The 22,440-nt window shown below is 39.5% G+C and overlaps 1 protein-coding gene across 3 annotated transcripts in view; it reads right to left on the bottom strand.

Annotated features, from left to right (window-relative positions):
- RBMS1 (RNA binding motif single stranded interacting protein 1) overlaps window positions 1-22,440 on the bottom strand; it is a 185,116-nt gene that overhangs the window by 27,803 nt on the left and 134,873 nt on the right. For all 3 annotated transcript variants that reach the window (XM_067549374.1, XM_067549375.1, XM_067549376.1), the window contains exons 5-6: window positions 11,289-11,446; window positions 8,090-8,169 (exon numbers count right to left, since the gene is read on the bottom strand). In XM_067549374.1, coding sequence (XP_067405475.1) covers window positions 8,090-8,169; window positions 11,289-11,446 — 238 coding nt within the window. The remainder of the gene's footprint in view (window positions 1-8,089; window positions 8,170-11,288; window positions 11,447-22,440) is intronic.

The raw sequence follows: 22,440 nt of genomic DNA, 5'->3' as shown, positions 1-22,440 counted from the left end.
TATTGGATGGTTATTAAAAAAAATATTCAAACCCCTTAGAGGAGTCTCGGTAGTGTCTTTGAGGAGGCCACGGAGGGATGTTGCTCCCAAGAGCCTGAATGCAACAGCATCCTCTGGACTCCCTGTCTGAATAGCTTGGTTCAAAGGGCAATGAGGGGGCAAATACACGAGTGACGTTTCTTCAAGCCCTTCAGAAGCAGCAGAGGAGCAGGAATATAATGCTCTCTTAGGTGGAGCCATTCTTTTGGGATTTTAAGGTACCACAGCATCTTGTTCTGGGATGGAGGTGGTCACTGTACTCAGTGCTGGGGCCAACGTCCTAGTGGAGGCCAACAATGGTGACTCTGGCTGGTTGGATACTGTTAAATCTCATGCTATGGCAAACCTCATGGGCACCAAGAAGATCAGTTCTGAGAATGTTCCTTCCATTCTGGAAGTGTGTTCAGTACTGTAGAGCATAATGTGTTGGGTGCTCTGATGTCGGTGTTGAGGGTGGGAGCTTAGATGTTTGTGCTGGGTTCTTTGAGGCTGGCAAGGGAAGCTTTGATGATTGTGCCCAATGCTTCGATGTTGAGAACTTTGATGCCAAACACTTGGATTCCAATGAATCTGAGTGGTTTTGAGGCATCAGCTGGACTTGCTCTTGTCCTTGACCTGCCTCCTAAGCTAGATCGACTCAGTGCAGGGGAGGGAGATCTAGGTCTCTGGTCACCACAGACATGATGTTCCTTTCTTCTTCTTTCCTCAGAAAAGAGGGTATGAAAACACTGGTCAAATCGATAGTTGAGGAACAGGGCTGTCTTGATGCCAAATGAGCCTTGGATCTCGGGGTAAATTCTTGGTTTACCAAAGTACGAACAGAGTCAGTCTGATCCAGTATGGCAGTCTTCTCCTTTTCAGGAACTGATGAGGCCCTCATGAACGTCTCTAAGAAGAAACATTTCAGGGAGGATTCTTTCACTTTTTGGGTCCTTTTGGTAAAGAAGCAGCATATAGACCATGTGTGTGTTATACGTGTTTCCCTGTGGTAGAAGATGTTCTTAGAGTATCATCATTAATGGTAAAAACTACCTTGCAGAAGGGACAGGATTTGTATGCTGGAGGACTTCAATGCCTCCATATCTGGAAGGGTCCAGTGCCAGGGCATCTCCTGGACTTGAAGACTTCATTCTTTGCAAATTAGCTTCAAGTCTATAAATCTAATTGCACTAACTGTATACTAACTAAAGAGAAAACAACTGGACAGTGTGCAGAGATAAGGACATTAGAGGGTTCTGTCTCAAAGCCTTAAGGGAAGAAGGGACTGAAGGGCAAAAGGAGCTGCCCTGATGTTTACACGCTTGGCTATGAGTTCTAGGGGGCATGCAAGGTGCAGGTGTCGCCCCAAAGGATATTCAAAACAACAGATATTCAAAAATATTCTGACCCCTCAGTCCTGAGGTGCATGTTCACCAGAAGTGGAATACATGTGGACAATCCCTAGACCAGTGTTTCTCAACCTGGGGGTTGTGACAGTTTTAGAGGGGTCACAAGTGCAGAGCTGGTATTGGGGGTGGCAAGAAAGGCAATTGCCTGGAGCCACAGGGCGCCATGAAACTAAGTTACATGACTCAGCCCCGTGGGGGTGGGACTCAGGCTTCAGGGGTACAGTAGTTTGGAAAGGTTAAGAACCACTGCCCTAGACAAAGTATTTCACAGCTGTGAAATCCACTTCTTGCAACATAATTATGCTCCAGAATTTAAGCTTTAATTTCAGAATAATGAAATGGTTGTGAAGAAAGTCTTTGAAACTTAATCGAGTGCAAACTGATGTAGCGGTGTCTGCCCAATAGCTCAGAGATGTTAGCTGCCCCATTATCCTTCTATGGGTATTAACTTTTGAAATCTAATGACAATTTACATTTCAGCGGGAAATCCAGTAAACATGCACATCCATCAATTCCAAATCTTCCTAGATGCCAAAGCCCTATCTGTCCCCCACTGAGCTGTCAAAATGTCCAGCCTCCCTCTGACAAATTCAGTTATGTTTTCTATATATATTATTTTTAAATAAAAAAAAATGTGTAGTACTTTGAAAACTAAAGTATTAGGGCTGTGTAAAATTAAACATTACACAGAATACCATATTGATTGTATTTTTCATTCTCAAGTCGAGGAAAAAACCTCCATTTTAAAATGTATTTGTGGCAGGCAGAGACATTTCCAGAACTCTGCAGTTTTTTCCTGCAGAATTTAGGTCAAGGTTGTAACAGCGTGCACAAGGACTTCCAATATCTAACTCTTTATCTATATTGATAGTTTACAGAGATACAGCTATGGACAGTATGAAACAACTTCTAGGAAAACAAATTGTTCTGTAAGACTATGACCGAGTAACAGAAATTAAGGGCCAGATTCTGATTCTCATACTCACAATGAATAGTACCTTACACCATAGATAGCCCCAATGACTTCAATGGAACTACTCAAGGAGAAAGGAGCTACTCTGTGTGAAGTACCAGCTTCTGGCCCCAGGGAATCACCAGATGAATTGTATGTGCAATGAAAGAAATGGACTTAACCTAGCGGATATAAAGGAAAATTAAAATTAATTTACAAAATTAAAAACACACAATGTGTATCTCTTCTAGCAATTAAAGGAATTTTCCAACTCTCACTCCTAAATGTTTTGAGAAGGAGAAGACGACTAAGGACTACAATTTAGATTTAAGATCTTCTGAAAATCCCTTTGCTATTTCTGTCCTTTACCAATTTACCAAAAGCTAGATTCTTGCATTGAGCAGTACACCTTACTCTATGGTACCACTAATTTGAATGGGATTACTCATGGAGGAAGGCATTACTTAGCATGAGTAGAGGTGGCAGAGTCTGGCTTCAAATTAGAGCAACTAAAACACCCTTTTTTGTGGCTTCAGCAAAAACTCCAAACAGTGAGTCACAATCAATACACCTGCAACCTTCTTTTGTGTCTTCAAGCTCAGAACTTCAGAGCATAAATCAGACACATTTTATATAACCTCTGGTTTGGCTTTTAGTGCTGGAATGAGCTATAAAAGACGTCACAAAACATTTCTGGGATTTGCTTTTATGAGTTGTTGTGGAGAAGACACACAAACACCTGTGTTCTGATGCACACAGACACACTTACATTCCAGATCACTGATGAAATATTAAATTTAAATCACAGTAAGTTAACTTGGGTTACATTTGGATAAGGGCGACAGATTGAGTCCTTGGTCTATGATGGTAGATAGTGAAACTTGTAAAAGTCTTGTATGCGTTATAGTTGTGCAAGGTATTTGTAATGCTCACCTCACTGCAGGTTCGCAGTTGGTCAGTGCCACCTAAAAATAGCTAGTACTGATCGGCAGAAGCTGGAACACACCACTTTTTATAGAACACACTAATTATAGAAACTAATCCAAGTAAACTCCCATTTTGCTAATTAATCAGAAATTGAATTAAATTGGACTTTAAATTTTTAAATAAAAGGTCAGCCACCCTTTCTAAAAATCTTAGAAAGTTACTTTAAACTCCATGGTCCAAAATCTGCCTTCAGTTACAGTCATGCAACCCAATTCTTCCAGGCAGAGCGTAACTATAACTTTAAAGGTGCTGCTCTAACCACCTACCACCTTGAATATTTTGGGCCAAATTCTGTTAATTGACCACAATGGGGGTTCATACCTCCTAACCTACCAAAGCCCAAATGTTCTACATGATATGAAATAACGATCCAAAACGAGAAACACACAATAATTTTGGCAGGAAAAGTCACACAGCTATGAGAATTATTTACATAAAGGGAATGAATCATTCTATAGCTTCAATTTCATATTTTTATTTCTGAAGCAAGTTATTATTATCTGTATTATCGTAGTGCCTAGTTTTCACCAAACCAAATGTTTTAAAATCTAGGTAACTTTGGGACTAAAATGAGGGATATTTGAAAGGCATGGATGAGTGTATGTGAGAGATGCTCTGAATTTATTAGCTATACTTTAAATATTTATTAATTACTATATTCATCTGGTTTTTGCTCCTACCCAGCCTGGTGTCTCCTCACTCATCCTTATGGCACAACTGCCACTGCCACCTGTGTTTCTGTTCTATTTTCTCTTTCTCCTATGTTTTCCGTTTGTTTGTTTACCACTTTTCTGTTCACTATTTATTTTTCCTTCCCCTCTCTGTTCCCTTCTCATACAGATAGCTAGATGCATGCTGCTCGGATGCAGAGGAGGTATCATTAGTACTTCTATGGGGCAACTCTCATGCAGCTGTGCAGAGTACGCTGGGAACAGCTGAAAAAAGCTTGAGCCAATGAATTGCTTTCTAAGCATGCAACTCTGTACATGAGTAGCTCTTGCACTACCAATTGTAGTAGGGGCTGTTTAAGTAGAAGGGAGGCCAAGTGCATCTGTGACAGCCACCATCATGAATGACACCAGGGGCAGAAACAGGGACCTCCTGAGTGAAAAGCATGAGCCTGTACAGCCAGAGGAGACGTTTTCTAACTGAAAGCTGTAACAAACTCACATCATCTGTGGAGTACGCACAGTGGGACACCTAACATACACATTACACATGGCGTCAGGCATGATGTTTAGTGGGGGGGAGGGGTAAATATGAGGGGCACTGTCACTATCCTCATTGCTCCTCTCTTTCCTGTGCCTCATCCCCTGCAACTAGTCTGGTGGCCAGACCAATGGCTTGGAAGCACAGTGCTAATTTATCCATCTCCCCACACAACTCATTTCAGTAACATTCAGATGTCACAGCCTGAGAGCCTTTAAATACTTCATTCTTCAGTAAAGATAATTATTTTTCTTAATAAAGAAAAAAAATTAAATGCAAGTTATGTTAAGGTAACATATTAAAACTATGCTAATTGCACAGGTAAAGTTAAAAAGGTAACAGATGCAAAAGTTAAGGCTCTCCCAGTAATGTTACACAAATCGTAGTACATCTCATTTTATGGTAGAAAAAATGAGAGAGAAATATTAATCTAGCATACTTATAAAAAAGAATCCCAGGAATATAAATAATTGTTAACAGAAATCATACTTCAGTGTTTGGCATGTTAGAAATGCTTCAATAGATAGTAGATACTACTGTGGATTTAATATTAATCTCTGAGCCTTAACATTTCATAATTTAAAAAAAAAACCCAAACCAAAAAACCTGTTACACCCTTGACACCACATCAATATTGGGGTGAGGCAGTGAGTTTACACTTAATACATGATATAGCTATAAAGAACCAGCTTAATATTTGGATAACTCTCAGGGTTGGGCACCTGTAACTGCTGGTTGTTTAACTGTCTGCATAAGGAAATTGTTCTATACTGTACCACCCTTACAAGTTCCAGTATACATACGTCAGCCCCCATTGTATTTTGCCTTTACAGGGCGCTCATGTTTGCATAAAATTTTTCAGATCTGTCTTCTCATGCTGCCCAGGAGGTCCAGCTCTGTTTCCTATAAATGCCTTTAAACCCTCCTTTCATTTAAATCCAATCTGTTATTTTAACTAAAAGCTGTACAATGAAAACATGTTTTAGTTAAGCAGATGTTCTTCCTCCTGCACCTATGTCATTACAATCCCCATCTTCTAGCCCCTCAACCTTGGTACCAGTGGTTAAATATCCAGCTCCGTTTGCTGATTTTAGCCAAGTTTCTAGTATACAGTGTTTCAGTTTAAATATACAATTCCACCTCTGCTGTTTCATTTTGTATGTATCTAAACTTGCTCCCTCCTCAGCCCACCCAAAGGATAATAATCTACTTTGCACAACTTTCCCGTCTTACTATCCAGTTAGGAGCAGACTGTGCCTGACTCTTACATCAAGTGTAAGCCTTCTCCACTGCCTTTGCATGGCCTGCTAATGACCAGGCACAACTGCCCCATGGCCTAACCCCCTTCTGTGTCATACTGCAGTGCAGGATCGGGAGTCAGCTGTACCTCCTCCAGGACTGTGTCAGTGAAAAAACTCACCCTATATGCCAGGGACCACCAGGAGGAACTCTACCTCTACAGAAATCCTCCCCACGGGGCAGGGCAGCTTCCCACCACACCCAACTCAGGGCTATGCCTACATGGTAGCACAACTAAGCCTTTAATGATCTAGCTTCTCTCAGTGACTCCCTTCCTCATCTACTCATTTGAATAATGAGCAGTGGAATGCTAAATATTTATAGTATTAATGATAAGTGTATCTTCCTTTTTCCCTGTTCAGTTGCCATTCTTATCAGTTGTCATCCTCATACACTATTACTGTCATCAGACAGTTATATGTATGCAGTGAATGGTCCCACCCCACCCACCGGCTCCTTCCTCCACACTCGTTATACAAATCATTCTTATAATGTAATCCCGCCCAGCAACTTGCTGCTTCTACCTGGTAAAACCTGATAGCACAAGGGTGTAACTCTAGCTTCAAAAGGCCCACCATAGGTAGGGTGTGATCACCTATGATAAACTGACAGCTACCCATCCAGGCGTAGGTAAGACACAGATCTGCATATGAGGAATTTAAAAAGCATTAGCAGGAGCTCCCATGATTTTGCAGTTGCCAGTTTTGCAGACTCTACACAGTCCTTTTGTTTTGGTTACAAATACCTAAATATTGATTAGAGCTTTATCTGCTCCTGCTCATGAGACTTTTAATGGTGTCTGAGCAATTTCAGTATTACAAAACAAAGCACAATGAAAGGGGACAATTGCAGTTAACATTCAATGAAAATAGTACCATTATCTGCCTGCTGCCTCAGGGACTTTCCACCTCACAAAATAATGATCTACATGGGATACTTGTAAAGATATTCAATAGGAAAATGGAAGTTACAGCCCCTAGCCCTAAAATCCACAGTTTTCATGGAATTACTTTTTGGTAGGCTATGAAACGGACCCGAGCGCAGAGGGTCTGCAAAAGTCACTCAAGTCAAAATGTCACCCTGCAATATATCAGGCTGGGTAAGGGGAAGCAGCCTTCCATGCCTACCAAAGCACTGATTGACTCATGCGGGAGTGATCTGTCAGGGATGACGCATCTATGTAGTTTTATTAAACAAGCTAAATTACTTTTCTGCAGTCTGTTTGCTGTTTTCCTTTTCCTGTGTTCTCTATGTCAAGGTCTGGGCATGAAAGATGTGTTAATGGGAACTCCAATAAATGTGTTAATAATATGGTACCTTGTAAAATCCTCTCTTGGGTGTCCCTGTAAAATACCAAAAGAAGCCTGGAATCTTAGCCATATGTTATTTCCTCATGAATTGTCCTGTTTTGATTCCTTATACACTCTGCTACTCTGTGAGATAAAATTATCTTCCCTGTCGTATAGAGTGACTTTAAATCTAAATTCATGGAATATATGTCTTCCTGTAATTGTATTTTTAACAGGTAAGTTGACAGTGAAGCTGGTATGAACATAGAGTCTCGCCATTGAGCTCCTATGCATTTTCCCTTGGAATTCTTTTATATTTTTCTAGCCTTTTCTGTGGTTCTCCTTTTCCCATGCTCAAGAACTTGAAAGCCTGTTTCAGACACCGGAGTGGAAAAATTCAATGCATTTTCAGCAGGCAAGGCACAAAGAAGTAGCTCACGGGATCCAGTTTGCCAGCAAGTGAATTACTTTAAAAAAAAAAAAAAAAAAAAAAGCATGGGTAGATGGCAAAGTTTTGGTCACTTTTTAAAAAAACAGCAAATTGATTCATGGGCCACCAACCAATCTCTAGTTTAAGAAGTATACAACTGACTTCAGTTAGGTTACACAGGATGTAAGTCAGTGCAGAATTTGGCTCAAGACATCTGTACTGCTTTTCTGCTTTTCAGAGTGGAACACAACAGTACAGCTAGCTTCTCAATAAAGTTCTACTGTGAAAAAGAAATCATGGTGTTATTTTCTACAAAAGTGGCATTACTGTTGGTAATATATGCTGCCAAGCCAGCAAATATTCCAGCCATCCAGGGATGCAGTGTTACACTTTAATGAATGACAAACCAGGTATAACAATCCCCATGATATGCTTAAACTGTAAGGACAGTCATCTATAGATATATGTTGTCAGAATAGCAATATAAGCAACATACCAGAAACTCCTGGTGGCGTCTTAATGAATTTTCCATTAAAATGAGCAATCACTGCTTCACATTTTTCTGTTGATTCCATCCTATGTAAATAAAGGAAAAAATAGAAATTAAAAGTTTGTCCAGGTTTCTGCATTTGTGTTTTTCAAACAGTTTTCCTAGGTGTTCTTGCTCCCCTTTTGCTTTTGTGGCTTCCTTTTCTAACCAGGTTGTTTGCTTTCTAAGGATGGCTAACCACAGAAGGGTAACATTAAAGAGAATTAACTCTTTGTGCAAAGTGATAGAGAAAATACATTTCCAGTTTTGAGTCTGTTTATTAAGACATGTGCCCTGCACAGTTAAATATTGCTTCCTCCCAGATTATATGGGTTATACAAGCTAGGCCATGTAGACTCAATTTCCATGGGTTGGCAACGGGACTATTGTTACAGGATTGTTGGTGATTGAATCCTTAACCCAACACTTCAAGAAACCCTCTCTAAGCTCTCCTCCCTCCCACTTTCTTAAAGGTGGAGGCAGCATGTCACAGGAAAACCCCGACCCCTAAATTCTTCTCAAGAGATAAGGTCTCTCTTTCTCCATCTTCCAACTTTATAAGGAAGGATAAATAAATGACAGTGTCCTATCCCAAAATTCAGTTAGGTTCTGCAGAAAGTGGAACAGGAAGCAGCTTAGCATCTGAATGATGCAGAAGGAGTAGGAACACTCTAGCTCCTGCAAAACCCTAGACCAGTGTTCTTAACCTTTCCAAACTACTGTACCCCTGAAGCCTGAGTCCCACCCCCACGGGGCTGAGGCATGTAACTTAGTTTCATGGCGCCCCTGTGGCTCCAGGCAATTGCCTTTCTTGCCACCCCCAATACCAGCTCTGCACTTGCGACCCCTCTAAAACCCCAGGTTAAGAAACACTGCCCTAGACTGAATGCAAAAGCAGAGATGCCCAAATTTCAAACTGTAGCCTATTTGTGAGCCAGACAACAAAGGGCAGCACCATCTTTGGGAGTGGTTTTTGCAATGTCCACAAGCATTAGAGTGAGAAAGCCACCTTCATTAACACAGCACACTGAACTGCATTCAGACAGTCCTGACTTTTAGTCATTACCAACGTGGACTGAATTGGGACTGCTGACCCAGAGATGAAAGGCAAACAGATAGCAATTTTAATAGGAGCACAAGTTTAACAGCTGTTTGTAAAATGAAATTTAGGTAATATATACAAAACATCATGAACACAAGAACTGAAAACTTACTGTACATTCATTCACATTTCCTTTAAACACCTACAGTCTGCAAAGGCACTCACCCATTAACATTCAGACAACTAACTTGCAGTACTTGAGTAAATGCAGATAGATATCAAAATATGGCCTTATGCAACTCATCTACATAGATTTCCTCGCGTTACTGTGTGAGACAGCCATATTTCAAAATGAACATGGAGCCATGTCAGTCTTAGCATAGTACAGTAGAGAACCCACTGAGAAAGTACAGATTTTGAAGCTGAAGTCTTTTTTTTCCAACACACCCACAACACAAATGGTGATTTGGATTTGCACATATCTTGTGTATTTTCTAGGTAGAATTTTAATGCTCTTCTGGCATCTTATGCCACAGAAGATGAGGATAAAATCTGGCCAAAAATACCTCTTGTTCAAAACAGAATTGAGAAGCAACTTGCAAAGAGAACCATTTCAGGGAGACACTATCATCTTGTTAATTTCCCATACGCAAACTCAGTGAAACCACTTCAAAATATTTGGATTTGACTGAACAAATCAACAGACTTCTGACTATATTGTCAGGTACCATACACTGTTCAGATTCTTTTCTGCACAGTCTATGAGAATCCCAACAATTTTATATGCTCCTACTTGTTCAAGTACAAAACCATGACAACACAGACAAAACATCAGAGTTGCTTATGCAGTCACCTGGTCTTCGAAATCGAAGGGGACTAATTTTACCTATCATCAGTGTTTTTGTGCCACATAATCACATATCCTTGAGAATCCACTTCCTTAATTCAAAGAGCACTCCTTATCACAGACCCTCTTAAGAGAAATCTCCAATCCAGTTCTCAAATTTGGTCACTCAGCTTGCACACGAAAGAGATGTGGACTGTTTTAAAGATTGACCATGAGTCAACCTAGGTTTAATGCAGGATTTAGAAACAGAAAAAAAAATGCTAAAGGGCCACAGGAGAATTCTTAGCTTGGAAATCTGCGATAGTCAAGTAGCCAGAAAGTAAGGAAATGCAGACCCACAGGTGTGGGGTATTTGAGAGCTGAGTGAACCATGGAAATAGTCTTTGATCGTATTGACTTGCTCCCAGTAAGGGAGCACCATTCCCATTCTAGATGTCAAATGCTTTTGGTGTAAGATTTATTGTGGAGGATCAAAATATATTTTTTTCTCCAAAATGGCAAGATGTTAATGGGTCAGAATATGCCAAGCACTGAAAATACAGAGTGATGAGTCTCTTTCTTCAGAAGAATTGATAGAAAGAACGATATTTCAGTAGTGCAGGAGCCCTCCAACATCTCCTACTTCTGGAGGCCTAGCCTCAAAACTGGATTAGAAAAGCCAGGGTGGGGATTCGCTCATACAGTCTTTAATAGGGAGGATTTCCCTTTGCACCTGAAGAGACACTATTAACAGAGATCGGGTTATCAGCCTGAGGCATTGTTACAAATTTTCCTAATGGAAGGGCTTAGAGGAATGAGGGGAGGAGAGTCAGTGATGACAGGATTTCAGCCCAAGTCTTTCCACTGATGTTGGCTATCCTTAGAGGTGGTGATGAGAAGGCTCCACACACTTCCTGCCAGCTTGCTCAGTGTGGGAGAGGTGGGAGCAATAGCGTGTGCAAGGAGACCACCCAGAAGTGAAAGGTGGAGTCTTGTTTCAGCTTGTGCCCCCGCCCTGGTGCACAGACTGAGCCAAAATTAGCCCCAAAGCTTAACTGAGTCTGACATATTTGGCTAACCTAGGACAGATTACCAAAGTCTCGCTGCATCTCTTAATTAAAAAGGGATTCAAATTAAAGTATGGTATGCTTTCTGTAATCACCTCTTCCTCCTCCTATTCTGGGTGAAACCCCTGCATCAGAATAGCTGGAAAAAGACATTTTTATGATGTACACTATTGATGGACCCATTGTTTACATAATACAAAATAAAAAAAATGGGTAAGAAAACTACAATACCTTGCAAAGCCAACACCACGGCTTGTACCACTGGAATCACGAAGTATCCTTGTAGAGATAACTTGCCCAAATGGCTTGAGCATATTCTCAAGCTCCTGCTCATCCATTGACAATGGCAAATTGGAAATATATAAGTTAGTTGGATCTTGTTCTTGTTGCTGAAACAGAATTAAAAATTGCCATTTAGTTTTCAAAACCAGTAGAGTTGAAATAAATCTTAAGCATAAACTATGACTGTCATTACATCTATTTTTATATGTTTATGATTCTCAGGCTCCCATTATACAAACTCTTCTTTCCCTGCATCACCCACCTTAAACAACCGTTTCAGTATAATGAGATTCAAGCAAGAAAAAACTGCTTAAAGCATGTCTGGAGTAACTTTCTGTTGATTTTAATCATTCAGAAAAAAAGTGGAAATGAGAATGAACAAATGACCAGACAACCTATATTATATCTTTGTTTTAAGGTTTATGACACAAGGAAAATATTAAAGAGAGGTAATCAGGGAAAATCGGGACTGAAGCTGGGAGAGAAGGAAAAATTAGAGTGATGGAATGGCAGCTGAAAATGATGATGGAAAAGAGATAAGACATACAATAGGAAAGGAATAAAAAACTGGAGTGAAGAGATAAAACGGATGGAAAATACAAAGTACATTGCTTTAAAAATAATAAAAAAAGACTACACTGGCAAAATGTTACCATAAAAATAGGCAGTTGTCTGATACAGATAAAGCTGGGCAGGAAATGGTTTTCCTAACCCATGCAAATTCTCTCATTTCACATTGTGACAAAACAGAGAGAGAGAGAGAGAGAGAGCATGAGCAGAATAGTCAATATTCTGTTAAGGGCCTTAAGGCATGCACCTGGGATGGGGAAAACCTGATTCACAGAAGGCTTTGTACTTGGGTCTCCCACATCCCAGATGAGAGCTTGACCATGAGGCTATTTAGCTATTCTGCGCTCTCTGGTTTTTACTAGAAATTCCATCCTGGACCAGAGACACCTTTTTGTCTAAACTTATATATTCCAGCAAAAAATTTTGGTTGTGTTGAAAAACTCCAGAACAGCACATAATTTATACAAAACACACAATTCTTTGAGTAAGCCATATAATTCTACCGTAAGTCTCATGAATTTATCCAAATAATGTGTTTCCAGTTTATATTACCTCTGGTATCAAATATATATAGTTAAATATTGCTCCCTCCCTTGATTCACCACAACCTGGGTTGGATGAGCTTTACGACACACTGCAAGGTGCACCTATATTCCTGGGCTTTCAGAGAGGACACAGGGAGGGATGAGTGGAGTGTGATTGGCATTGTGTGAGAAAGGTTGTGATAGAAGCTGCTAAAAAAAAGTCCTTCTAATAATAATAATTATTGTCTTACAATACTCCAAAATATGCTTCACAAATAAGATGAACATAGTCCCTGCCCCAAAGAGCTTGCAATCTAAATGTAAGATAAAAGAACAAGTGAGAACAAATGAGTGAGGAGAAAGGGAGGAATAAAGACCGAGTGACAAGGTCACATGGTTACTCAGGTTGATTGTGCGCATTTGGTAGTTAATATGTTTTCACTCCACTATACTTAATTTTATATATAATTTTAATTGTCTCATTTCTCTGACAAAGAAAACCAGGGGGAGGACAAATCTTCACACAGCTCTGAGTCATTGCTTTAAAAGCTTTATTACGGACCAAATCCTTCTCTATTAACGTGTGGTTACTTTGATGCTTTTTTCCTTGAAGATAAACCTGCTTAAATCCTGGCCCATGATCCCTCACCCCAAGCCTCCCTCACAATCTAACCACAGGATTACACCTTTGTAATGCATGCCTTTGTCACCTTCCATTTGAACTACAGCAATGAAACACGTGGGCATGAATCCTATAGCTCTTAGGGAACTTTCTACCATAGCGTAAAGCTCATCTGCAGAGGAAACAGCCTTCTCGGGGCAGGTCTAGGAGTCAGAAACAATTCCCAAATGAACTAAGGACTATTACCACCTTCTGCTCCATGTGCAAAGCACATTTCTTCAACGTTCTTTCCCCAACATAAGCTCATAGCAGCATGTACAAAAACAACCAAATACACAGAAAAGAAACCACAAAAGCAAAACTCTACCAAGAGAAACCCTTGCACAATACACACAATTCTCCCCCTCGAGACAAGGTCCAATCTAGATCTACATGACAGATTTTTGCCAGCAAAGCTATGTCAGTCAGGGGTGTGACGAGGCAGCACAGCTGTGTCAATCGGGGTCGCACCAGACGTCCCGAGTGTAGACAACTATATTGGCAAAACTGCGCTTTTATTAGTATTGCCAGTTACACTGGTGGGGTGTAGGGATGGGGTTATTGTAGCAGTAAAAAGTACAACTTTGCCAATGTAGCTGTGTCCATACTAGGAGCACTTTGCCAGTATAGTATATCAGTATTCCTATACCACTGAAGCATTCCTAGGCCATGTCTATACTAGCGAGCTTACAGAGGTGCAGCTGTACCGATGCAGCTGTGCCACTGTAACATCACTTGTGTAGCTGCTCTATGCTAATGAGAGAGAGCTTCTCCTGCCGACATAGTGCTGTGCACTCTGCCGCTTATGCCTGTGAAATTTATGTCGCTCCGAGGGGTGTTTTTTCACACCCCTGAGTGACATAAATTTTGCCGGCATAGGTGGCAGTATAGACGTGGCTAGGATGAGAGAGAAAATGAACCCCACATGACAAAATGTTAGTCATTTCACTTAATGTACCATTGGAAGGTACTCATACTACAATGATGAGGGTGATACAAGAATCTATACAGAATTACATATAGCCCCATTCCCCCCATTTTAAAAGAACATTAATTAGGTTGCACAGTCAAGCACTCAAAACTTAGGAAATGCCAGAATTAAGGCTGACTGGGCAACCTTATTTCAGCCTCCTAGTGCCTTTAAATTAAGAGTCTCTCTTTACATGATATCATGCTATTTTTTCCACATGATCTGTCTCATTCAGTGCACAGAATGCATGGTGCTAAAAAGCAGCTATTCAATAAATATTTTGTTTTATCCTCCTAGTTCAATGTGTGGCCCTACACCTTACTTATTGCCAACTACTCAAACCCTGTTCTGATGATGGGATTATTAATTTGCTCATGGGATTTTCTGTGGTGCTCATCTCCACTGTATAATTTATTCTCAAAACACTCCTATGAGATTAAGGGGTATTATTACCCCATTTTTCAAATAGGAAATTAAGGCACAGAGATTAAGGTCAAAATATTTGGTAATTTTGGGTTCCCAATTTGAGATTCCTAGAACCTCATTTTTCAGAGAACTTACTTTATAGATCACTGTCGCCCTGAATTGGAGCATGCTCAGTGCAGACTGAATCTTCAGGGAATTTAGCTGCTAAAATTTAAGAACCCTTTTCTAGGCACGTGTGAACTGTGATTTTTCAATGACTTATAACTTGGCCAAATATGTGCAGATATTCATGGGGACAGCAAATGGCACATTCTTGACAAAACGGCTACCACCCACACCCATGTGAAATTTCAAATCCCTGCTTCAAAGCATAGGGGTGCTAAAGCTTTTCAAAATGTTAACATAGCCAACAGAATGTATTTTTCCCTAGCCTTGTTCTCAGAAATGATGGAGCCATTTTGTAAGAAATTTTCCAACAACATTCAGCCTGAGGCAAGTACTTAGAATGGAAAATTTCACCCCAAATGGTTGAAGTTTGGCAAAGTTATAATTGAAAAAGTCTTATTAAGGTTGTCCAACACTTCTATTATAACAGGTGGGGCTGGGAGCACCACCTATAACAGAATACATCTGAACCCCTGATCGTCACTCCACTGTATACATCAGCCATGCCCCCTGCAACTTCCCAAACACCTTGATGACACTCATCCCCCTTTCCCCTATATAAGTTTTCATCCTCACCACAGCTCCAGATTCAAAAAAGTTGCTTCTAACAGGATCGAGGGAACCTGGTTTGAGAGGAGGTCAAAAAGAAGGCCACAAATACTGGGATCAGGAGCTCTGTTTTAAAGATCTGTTTAAGATTAAATTGGTGTATTGTATTAAAAATTTGTATTCATGTCAAATGAAGCCAGGCCCAATGAAAGTTTGAATCCACACACAGTACCATTTGTTTTTACACACAGGCACTGTACACAAACCGTTCTGGGAAAACAACAACTGAGGTAGAATTCTGTGAGCCAAACAATATTCTTTTGAACAAGAGGCTTTCATGTGCCAGTCTAGCTCTAGGTGGATGTGGAGTGATGGTGGTGAACATTTGAGAGGAGCAAAAGAGCGTCTACTAGTCTCAGCTGAGAGTACTGGTGTTCGAGAGAGACCAGTAGGAAGTGTTGGTCTGGGGGTTCTCAAGATATGTTGTGCCCTGCTGACCTCTGGTGCTACTAATGCTGGCCATGTACCAAGACAACATTAATCCTGAACCTGTAAAAGGATGTACAAGAACCTTTTGCTCATGTGAAGTTCTAATTATGTCAGTGGGGCTCCAAGTGGATGCAAGGGTTCCCCTGTGTGGGAACTATTCTATTCCCTTGTCTACATGGGCACAGTATTTTTGGTATAACCAAAGGTATGAAATAAAACCAATATAGTTATGTAGTTATAGCTGTATAACCTCTTGTGTGGATGGTCTTATTCCGGTAAGAGGTCCTTTTTTTAGTTTGCTTATCCCATTTGGGAAGGTGTTTAAGTCAAACCAGGGAGAAAAAAAACCAAACACTCATAATAGAATAAGAGCATCCAAACAAACTATACCAGTGTAACTCATAAGAAATTTTCCTGTGTAGATAAGACCTATATAGGTTCTTATACCATCCTTATCATTGTAGTATCTGAGTGCTTTCCAGGACCTCATTAACACCAACAGAAGTTGGTCCAAGAAAAGATATTACCTCATCCATCTGGTCTCTGATGACAAACATCAGTCATGGATCAAAGTCATAGATAGCAGCTCTCAGCAGGGGGGTGGGCTTCCAATGAAAAATTTTGGTCAGACCTAATGGTGCTCCAAAATCCTCCCGAATTTGTAAAGTGTGTGTATCTAAATATATTATACATATAATACATATGTACACACATACACATATTATACACATACACAATTACACAAATTTGGGAGGATTTTGGAACACCGTTGGGTTCAACCAAAATTTTATATATATAATCTTCATTGTTCATTTTTTCACCTTGACCCTTACTTTCCAAAAAGTGAGTGCTTTGTTTCCAAATTTCCTCTAATGGTGTTCATTAACTTTCAAGTTCAAAGAATCACCCAAAGGGAAATGTATTCCCAGAGACAATTCCCTTTCTGTTCACTCTCATCAATATGATTAATTCTCAACCAAATCGTATTGCCACATCACAACTGATAATCTTCTGGGTACATGGCAAAATTTGTGTTATGTTAATGATGTCTCCTTCACTGCATTACAAATGGCCAGTGACTGCCAAATATGATTATGGGTTATTATTTTTATTTTGTATTGAAAAAAATGATTTACCCTAGTGTGAGGCAGGTCATGCAGCAATCTGATGGCTTCAGGCACTTACTGAAAATAATATTGAATCCATATAGTGTACAGTGAGGGCCTGTGGCTTCAGTTATGTTAGATCATCTGATTTCTCTTTTGTATTAGACGAGTAAGCAGAAAAAGAAGACAAGAAAATGGATCCACCGAGAGTTTACAGCTCACATTAATATTCATTACTCTGCAGTGTTCAAGCCAAGAGGGAAAAAGCCTACATTACAATAGCAATATTTCTGACATAAAGTTCAGATTTCTCTGCTACAAATATGAGATGAGGATAGCTTTAATGATTTTAGAATTAGCTTGTTACTTAGATTCTATTAGACAATTATATTTTTATACATTAAGCTGGGTGAACTATGGGTTTAAAATTTTTCCTTTAATGAACACTATTAGTAAAGGATTTAACTGAAGTTTCCGCCTTGGGCAACACAATGTTGTATTCCCAGTCATATTTTCTGAAACCCAGGCTGTTCTTTGCAAAAATACTTCATTTGGATTTTTCACATCTTAGTACTGGATATAAAATATGTTTGCACTCAAGTGTCCTAAAAGTTATCACTTTAAAATGTATACATACAAATCTGAAATTAGCTCCCCAGACTGCTTTCATACTAACATTACTACTGTATAATAAAAAGTCTTGCATTAAAATCTTAGACTTCCTCATGACAAAAGCTTGTCAACATTTGGGAAGATTGAAAAATAAATTTGACAAGTTGTAATATTCATAAAAATAAAATTTGTATGCAGAGGAGAAGATGCTACATTCAGAAACAAGGAATAAAGGAGGAAATTCACTTTACTCACATAAAAATCAGAAGAATTAGGCTTTATGAGGGTGAATTGAGGGGGGTCCCCCAGTCTGGAGCTGCTACTCCAATCCATGGGTTGGAGTTGCTACTACTGTTCCTTTGTACAACAAGTAAGGTGTGTTAAAGCTGGTAGATCATAATCATACCTGGCAAGTAGGGGAAATAAAGGCACATTCACTATGCCACAGATGGCCCTCCCCACACAGTTTCAAACACAGAGCTTAACCCTTCATGTCCATCCTCCTCTCCAAACTGAATTTCACTCTAGCAGAGCACAAGTGCTTTTCAAAAGTATATCAATATTTTGTCAGAGAAGAGTTTATAGATTATTTAACACATTTCCAGGATTAGCAAGACTATTACCAGCTCTACATGAAAAATCCCTTTCAAGTTGGAAATGCAAAGGTATTTTTTGAAATTACTCCTTCTAAATAGGTGACATTTCTGGAAGAAAAAGCAAGCATTTTTTTGCTTTTAAAATTTCTGTATTCAAATTGCTTATTCTGCATCCCAAAACTGGTTGTTTTAAAAATGGGCAAAATTTCGCTAAAGATATATGTGAGTGAGTTATGGCCAAATTTGTAAGCCAAGCTACAGTTAACATATTATCAGCGTCAAAGTATCTCACTTTAGAAATGAGGGTGATGTACCATGTAAAACAAAGTCTTTTTATTTATAATATGTATTATAACTTTACAGCAACATGACACAGTAAATGACATGAAGGTTTGATGCATGACACTGAAATGCACTGGACCATCCTTATGGTCCTAAAACCTATTGGATTTAATTGAGACTTTTCTGAACCACCGTGTAGAGCAGAGAAATATACTTGCTATTAAATTCTATAGGACAATCCAAAAAGCAATGAAAAGGTTGTAATTTTCTATTAAATTCTATAGGACATTTCCCAAAGGAGAATTGCATTACTGACCCTTACTTCAGTGGTAAATTTAGCCCACTGGGCTGCATTAAGGAAAAGTTCTGTGCTCCAAAGCAAGAACCCAGATATCTAGATAAAACATCAAATATATAACCAGCCCTTGTTTATTCTATTTTTTGCACATACATACACAAGCATACTTTTAATACTAGGTTTTGCAGCCTCTCAAAATTTGCTACCTCGACTTCCTGTAGAGAAGTAGAACCTTTATTCCAAATTAGCAATTAGATTCGGGTCCTCTGAGGTCTGAAGGCATAAGTGACCAATTGGCAGGGGCTTAAGATCAAAATTCCACCTTCTTGAACCCGCCAGTGTGTGTGAGAGAGAGAGAGAGAGAGAGTTAGTGAGAAAGAGTGCACATGCACAAATCACAGCCACCCTTGTCAGCCAGAAGGGCTTCCTTCAAAAGCTCAGTGAACTCTGCTAGATGGCACAACAAGAAGAGGGGACTCTGGGGAGCTGCCCCCTAGGCCCACAACTAGGCAAATAAAAGTATGGAAGTGGTGTGGGGGGAGGGCAAAAATTTAAGAATGGGCACAGGATAGAAAGGGAGAGCTAGGGGTCAGGAGTCTGTAAAAAGCATGCAATACTAGGTAAAATTTCCTGGATATTAGACTGAAATGTTTTATACAAAAAGCAAATGAACTAATTAACCTGCAAACTAAACAAAAACAAGAAAGAAATCCTATCTGGTGTTTGTTTGGGATTTCAGAATAACTTGACAGTGGAAAAATTATATCACAAAACGCACACCAGAACCCCAGATTTGATAATGCAGCTTCTATTACCCACACAAGCCTACTGAATCTTTAAAAAAATCCATTAGGATAAGTTTTGATTGTTTATGTAAAGCAAGTTGTGTTCTCCCACCTAGAACACTGGATTTTCACATCCACTTCCCAACTACAACCATAACCTGGGCTCCCAATCCTCCTTTGTCCTACAAAGGAGAACCAGATGTTCACTTTTCTCTAATATTTTGGCACCAAACTTGGCTAAACAGTTTAAAATTCAGGAAGTCAGGAGAAAAACCAAACAAACTTGTTAACTTGCCCCTCTGTCTGTCTGACGTTGGCAGGCAATGACCTAGTACATTATTAACTTCCGTAATTCCACTCCTAACTGAGAACTGTCTCACTGTAGTTTGTTTCACTTCAAAATTATAGACCAATTTTATAAGGGAAAATTGATTTCTTTGAGATCAGAGTTGAGGTCTACTCTCACTTCCAGGTCTGGCAACTCAGCAAATTGTGGCAAACATATGCAAGCAATTACAAACCTATCAAACACACAACTTGCCTATGGATTAGCAATCAGATTTGACTGTAAAAGAACTGAATTTGTTCAAATGTAAATCTTCCATGAACACCTGATAAACCCAGCAGGGTGTGCATAGCTTTAAGGGCCTGATCTGAAAGTTCACTAAAATCACTGGAAAGACTCTGACCATAATGAGCTTTGGATCAGGCACCAAACAGATCAACCATGACATTCACATGTGTTTCCCATCTGACAGTACACATAGCACTAAATTCTAGGCAAGAGCCAGCCAGATTTAATAATTTTTGGTTTATGTAGAGTGTTTTACCTAATAACTGGCACAATGCTACCAACTTCAGTGGGCACTCAACCCCCTGTCGGAAATGGCCCAATGTTAGGGTTTTGGGGGGCATAGTAAATGACTGCTCTACTGAAGAAAAGAGGAAGGTTTACTTTTAGCAACAGGAATCAGCAAGTTTCCCTTATTCTTTTCTCACCACACACTCCCAAAAGACAAGTCTGGTTGGACATGATGAAACAAACATACCAAGAGTCCTCCTTTAGATTAATGCATGCCATGTTCCCCAAGGCACTGAAGGGGCTAAATGTCTAATTTAATAAAGTTTGGTTCAATATTTGTTGCAAAAGGGTCAGGAACAAACAGCCACTAATATTAATTTACATAGAAAGGTGGTGATGAGGAGTCCTACATGATGTAAAACTCTTAGCCATCATCTGAAAGAAATTAACAAAAGCCTCCCTTGTGCGTGTGGAACAGATCCTAAAACACAAGAAAGAAACTTGGCAAAATGATAAGACATCTGTTTTCTCTTGCTCTGGATAGGGTCACAGCTAACAGACAGCCATTCAGAAACATGTGATCAGCAGTGCTCGCAGCATGGAAGATCCTCTGGCTGATACAAAAGGGATTGAATGCTTGTCTGCCTTCTTATAAAAACTCTTCAAGTTTACAACTGGCCCGTATCTAATTTAAATATCAATTGTAGCCCCAGCTTGTAAGACAGTCTGTCCAAAGTTTGTAAGTAAGACAGTTGGAACAGCATTAACTTAATTTTCACTTGCTATCTACCATTCCAAACAAACAGGGTGTATTTTTAATTTTTATCTAAATATCTTAATTTTGTTTTCACAAAGTACAGCTGTAGCATAAAAGAATAGAAACAAAATGGGATTAAAAGGTAGTTTTTAGCTACAATACAACACTGCAGTCAAGTCTGCAATTAGACCATCAATTTAATCATATGCTTGTCTTCCCTGGCACTCTTGCTTTCTCCTTTCTCTCCACCAAGAGGTCCCAGCACAGGAAGCTCCCTCTTGTTCTGAACAAGATACAGCACTATAGGCTGAGATGTGTAATTTCTGTTGGCTGCAGCTCTGGACTGAAAACAAGAAACTGATAACTGTCCCATTTTATGCAAATTAGCTTTTAGCCTTTGGGATCCTTGAAATGATGGTCATTCAGTCCTCAGGTGGGTAAAGCTTGGCCTCCTTTAAGCTACTGTATAAACAACTTTTAGTCAACTTTCTTGTAAAGTAATAGTCCCTACAAATTCCCTGTATTGTCTATTACAGCTAATTAGAATTTGCTAGTGGGAAACATAGGAAAACGACTTAATTTACTTAAACTAATCAATCATCGTCATATTATGGGTTTTTATTTTACAGTTTATAGAAATGGCTGCAAAACGGGTAGATAAAATATTTTTATGCAAAATATTCAGTGCCCATAAATGGCTGTGAGAAAAGTTTGCTAGAACTTGCCCCCGTTTTCATGTAATTTGTTTTAGGCAATGAGGAGTCATTTACATAGCAGGGTCCACATGCAGAACAAAACAGATTGTAATATTCCTCACCATATTTTTACTACCCTAACTAGTTAGAGTTAGTGCAGTGGTTACCACGGTAACCCATAATTATTTACTTCCCTTTCTTTACAGGAATGTAAACTGACTTAATTCTCCAGCAGGCTGACACAGTGAAGACTAGTACAAAAACTCCAGTACATTCTCCAAAGTCCTGAGTTAGCCATTTCCCGTAGCTGTTCACTCAAAATAATGTTCTTTGGCAATGACATAAGAGGTTGTCTGCCTTCTACAGCATTATGTTTAACAGAGATAAAAAATGGTTAACCTTTAACTTCTCTTACAGAGATGGTAAGAGATGACACACAAGACTTTTTTTTTTTTTTTTTTTTTTTTTAAGGTACAAGCAGGGACAATGCTGTGCAAGTCAGATTTTGTGTAATGTTGACAATGCACGTCTCCCAAATGCATTTAAAAAATAATGTCAACAAAAAGTGAGCTAGTACTTTAAGATATGGTTTTGCAACACTTCTGACTGGAGAGACAGATAGGGTTGCCAGCATCTGGTGAGTGCTTCACAGCTCTGTCTTCTTAATTGTTAGTAAAAGAATATAAAGATTACTGGCCGATGTGTGCACAGATCATTCTGGGACGAGACAGTGTCCTAATATGAGCTCATTACATTGTCATGTGGGAGATGTTTGGTCTTTTGCTATCTGAGCCAACAGAACTTGGCAGAACAT

The sequence above is a fragment of the Emydura macquarii genome, unplaced genomic scaffold (assembly GCF_026122565.2).
Source record: "Emydura macquarii macquarii isolate MOO-44397 ecotype Brisbane River unplaced genomic scaffold, CSIRO-AGI_Emac_v2 contig_1253, whole genome shotgun sequence".
Lineage (NCBI taxonomy): Eukaryota > Metazoa > Chordata > Testudines > Chelidae > Emydura > Emydura macquarii.
Note: the sequence above shows the minus strand (reverse complement) of the source record. Positions and strands in the feature narration are given on the sequence as shown.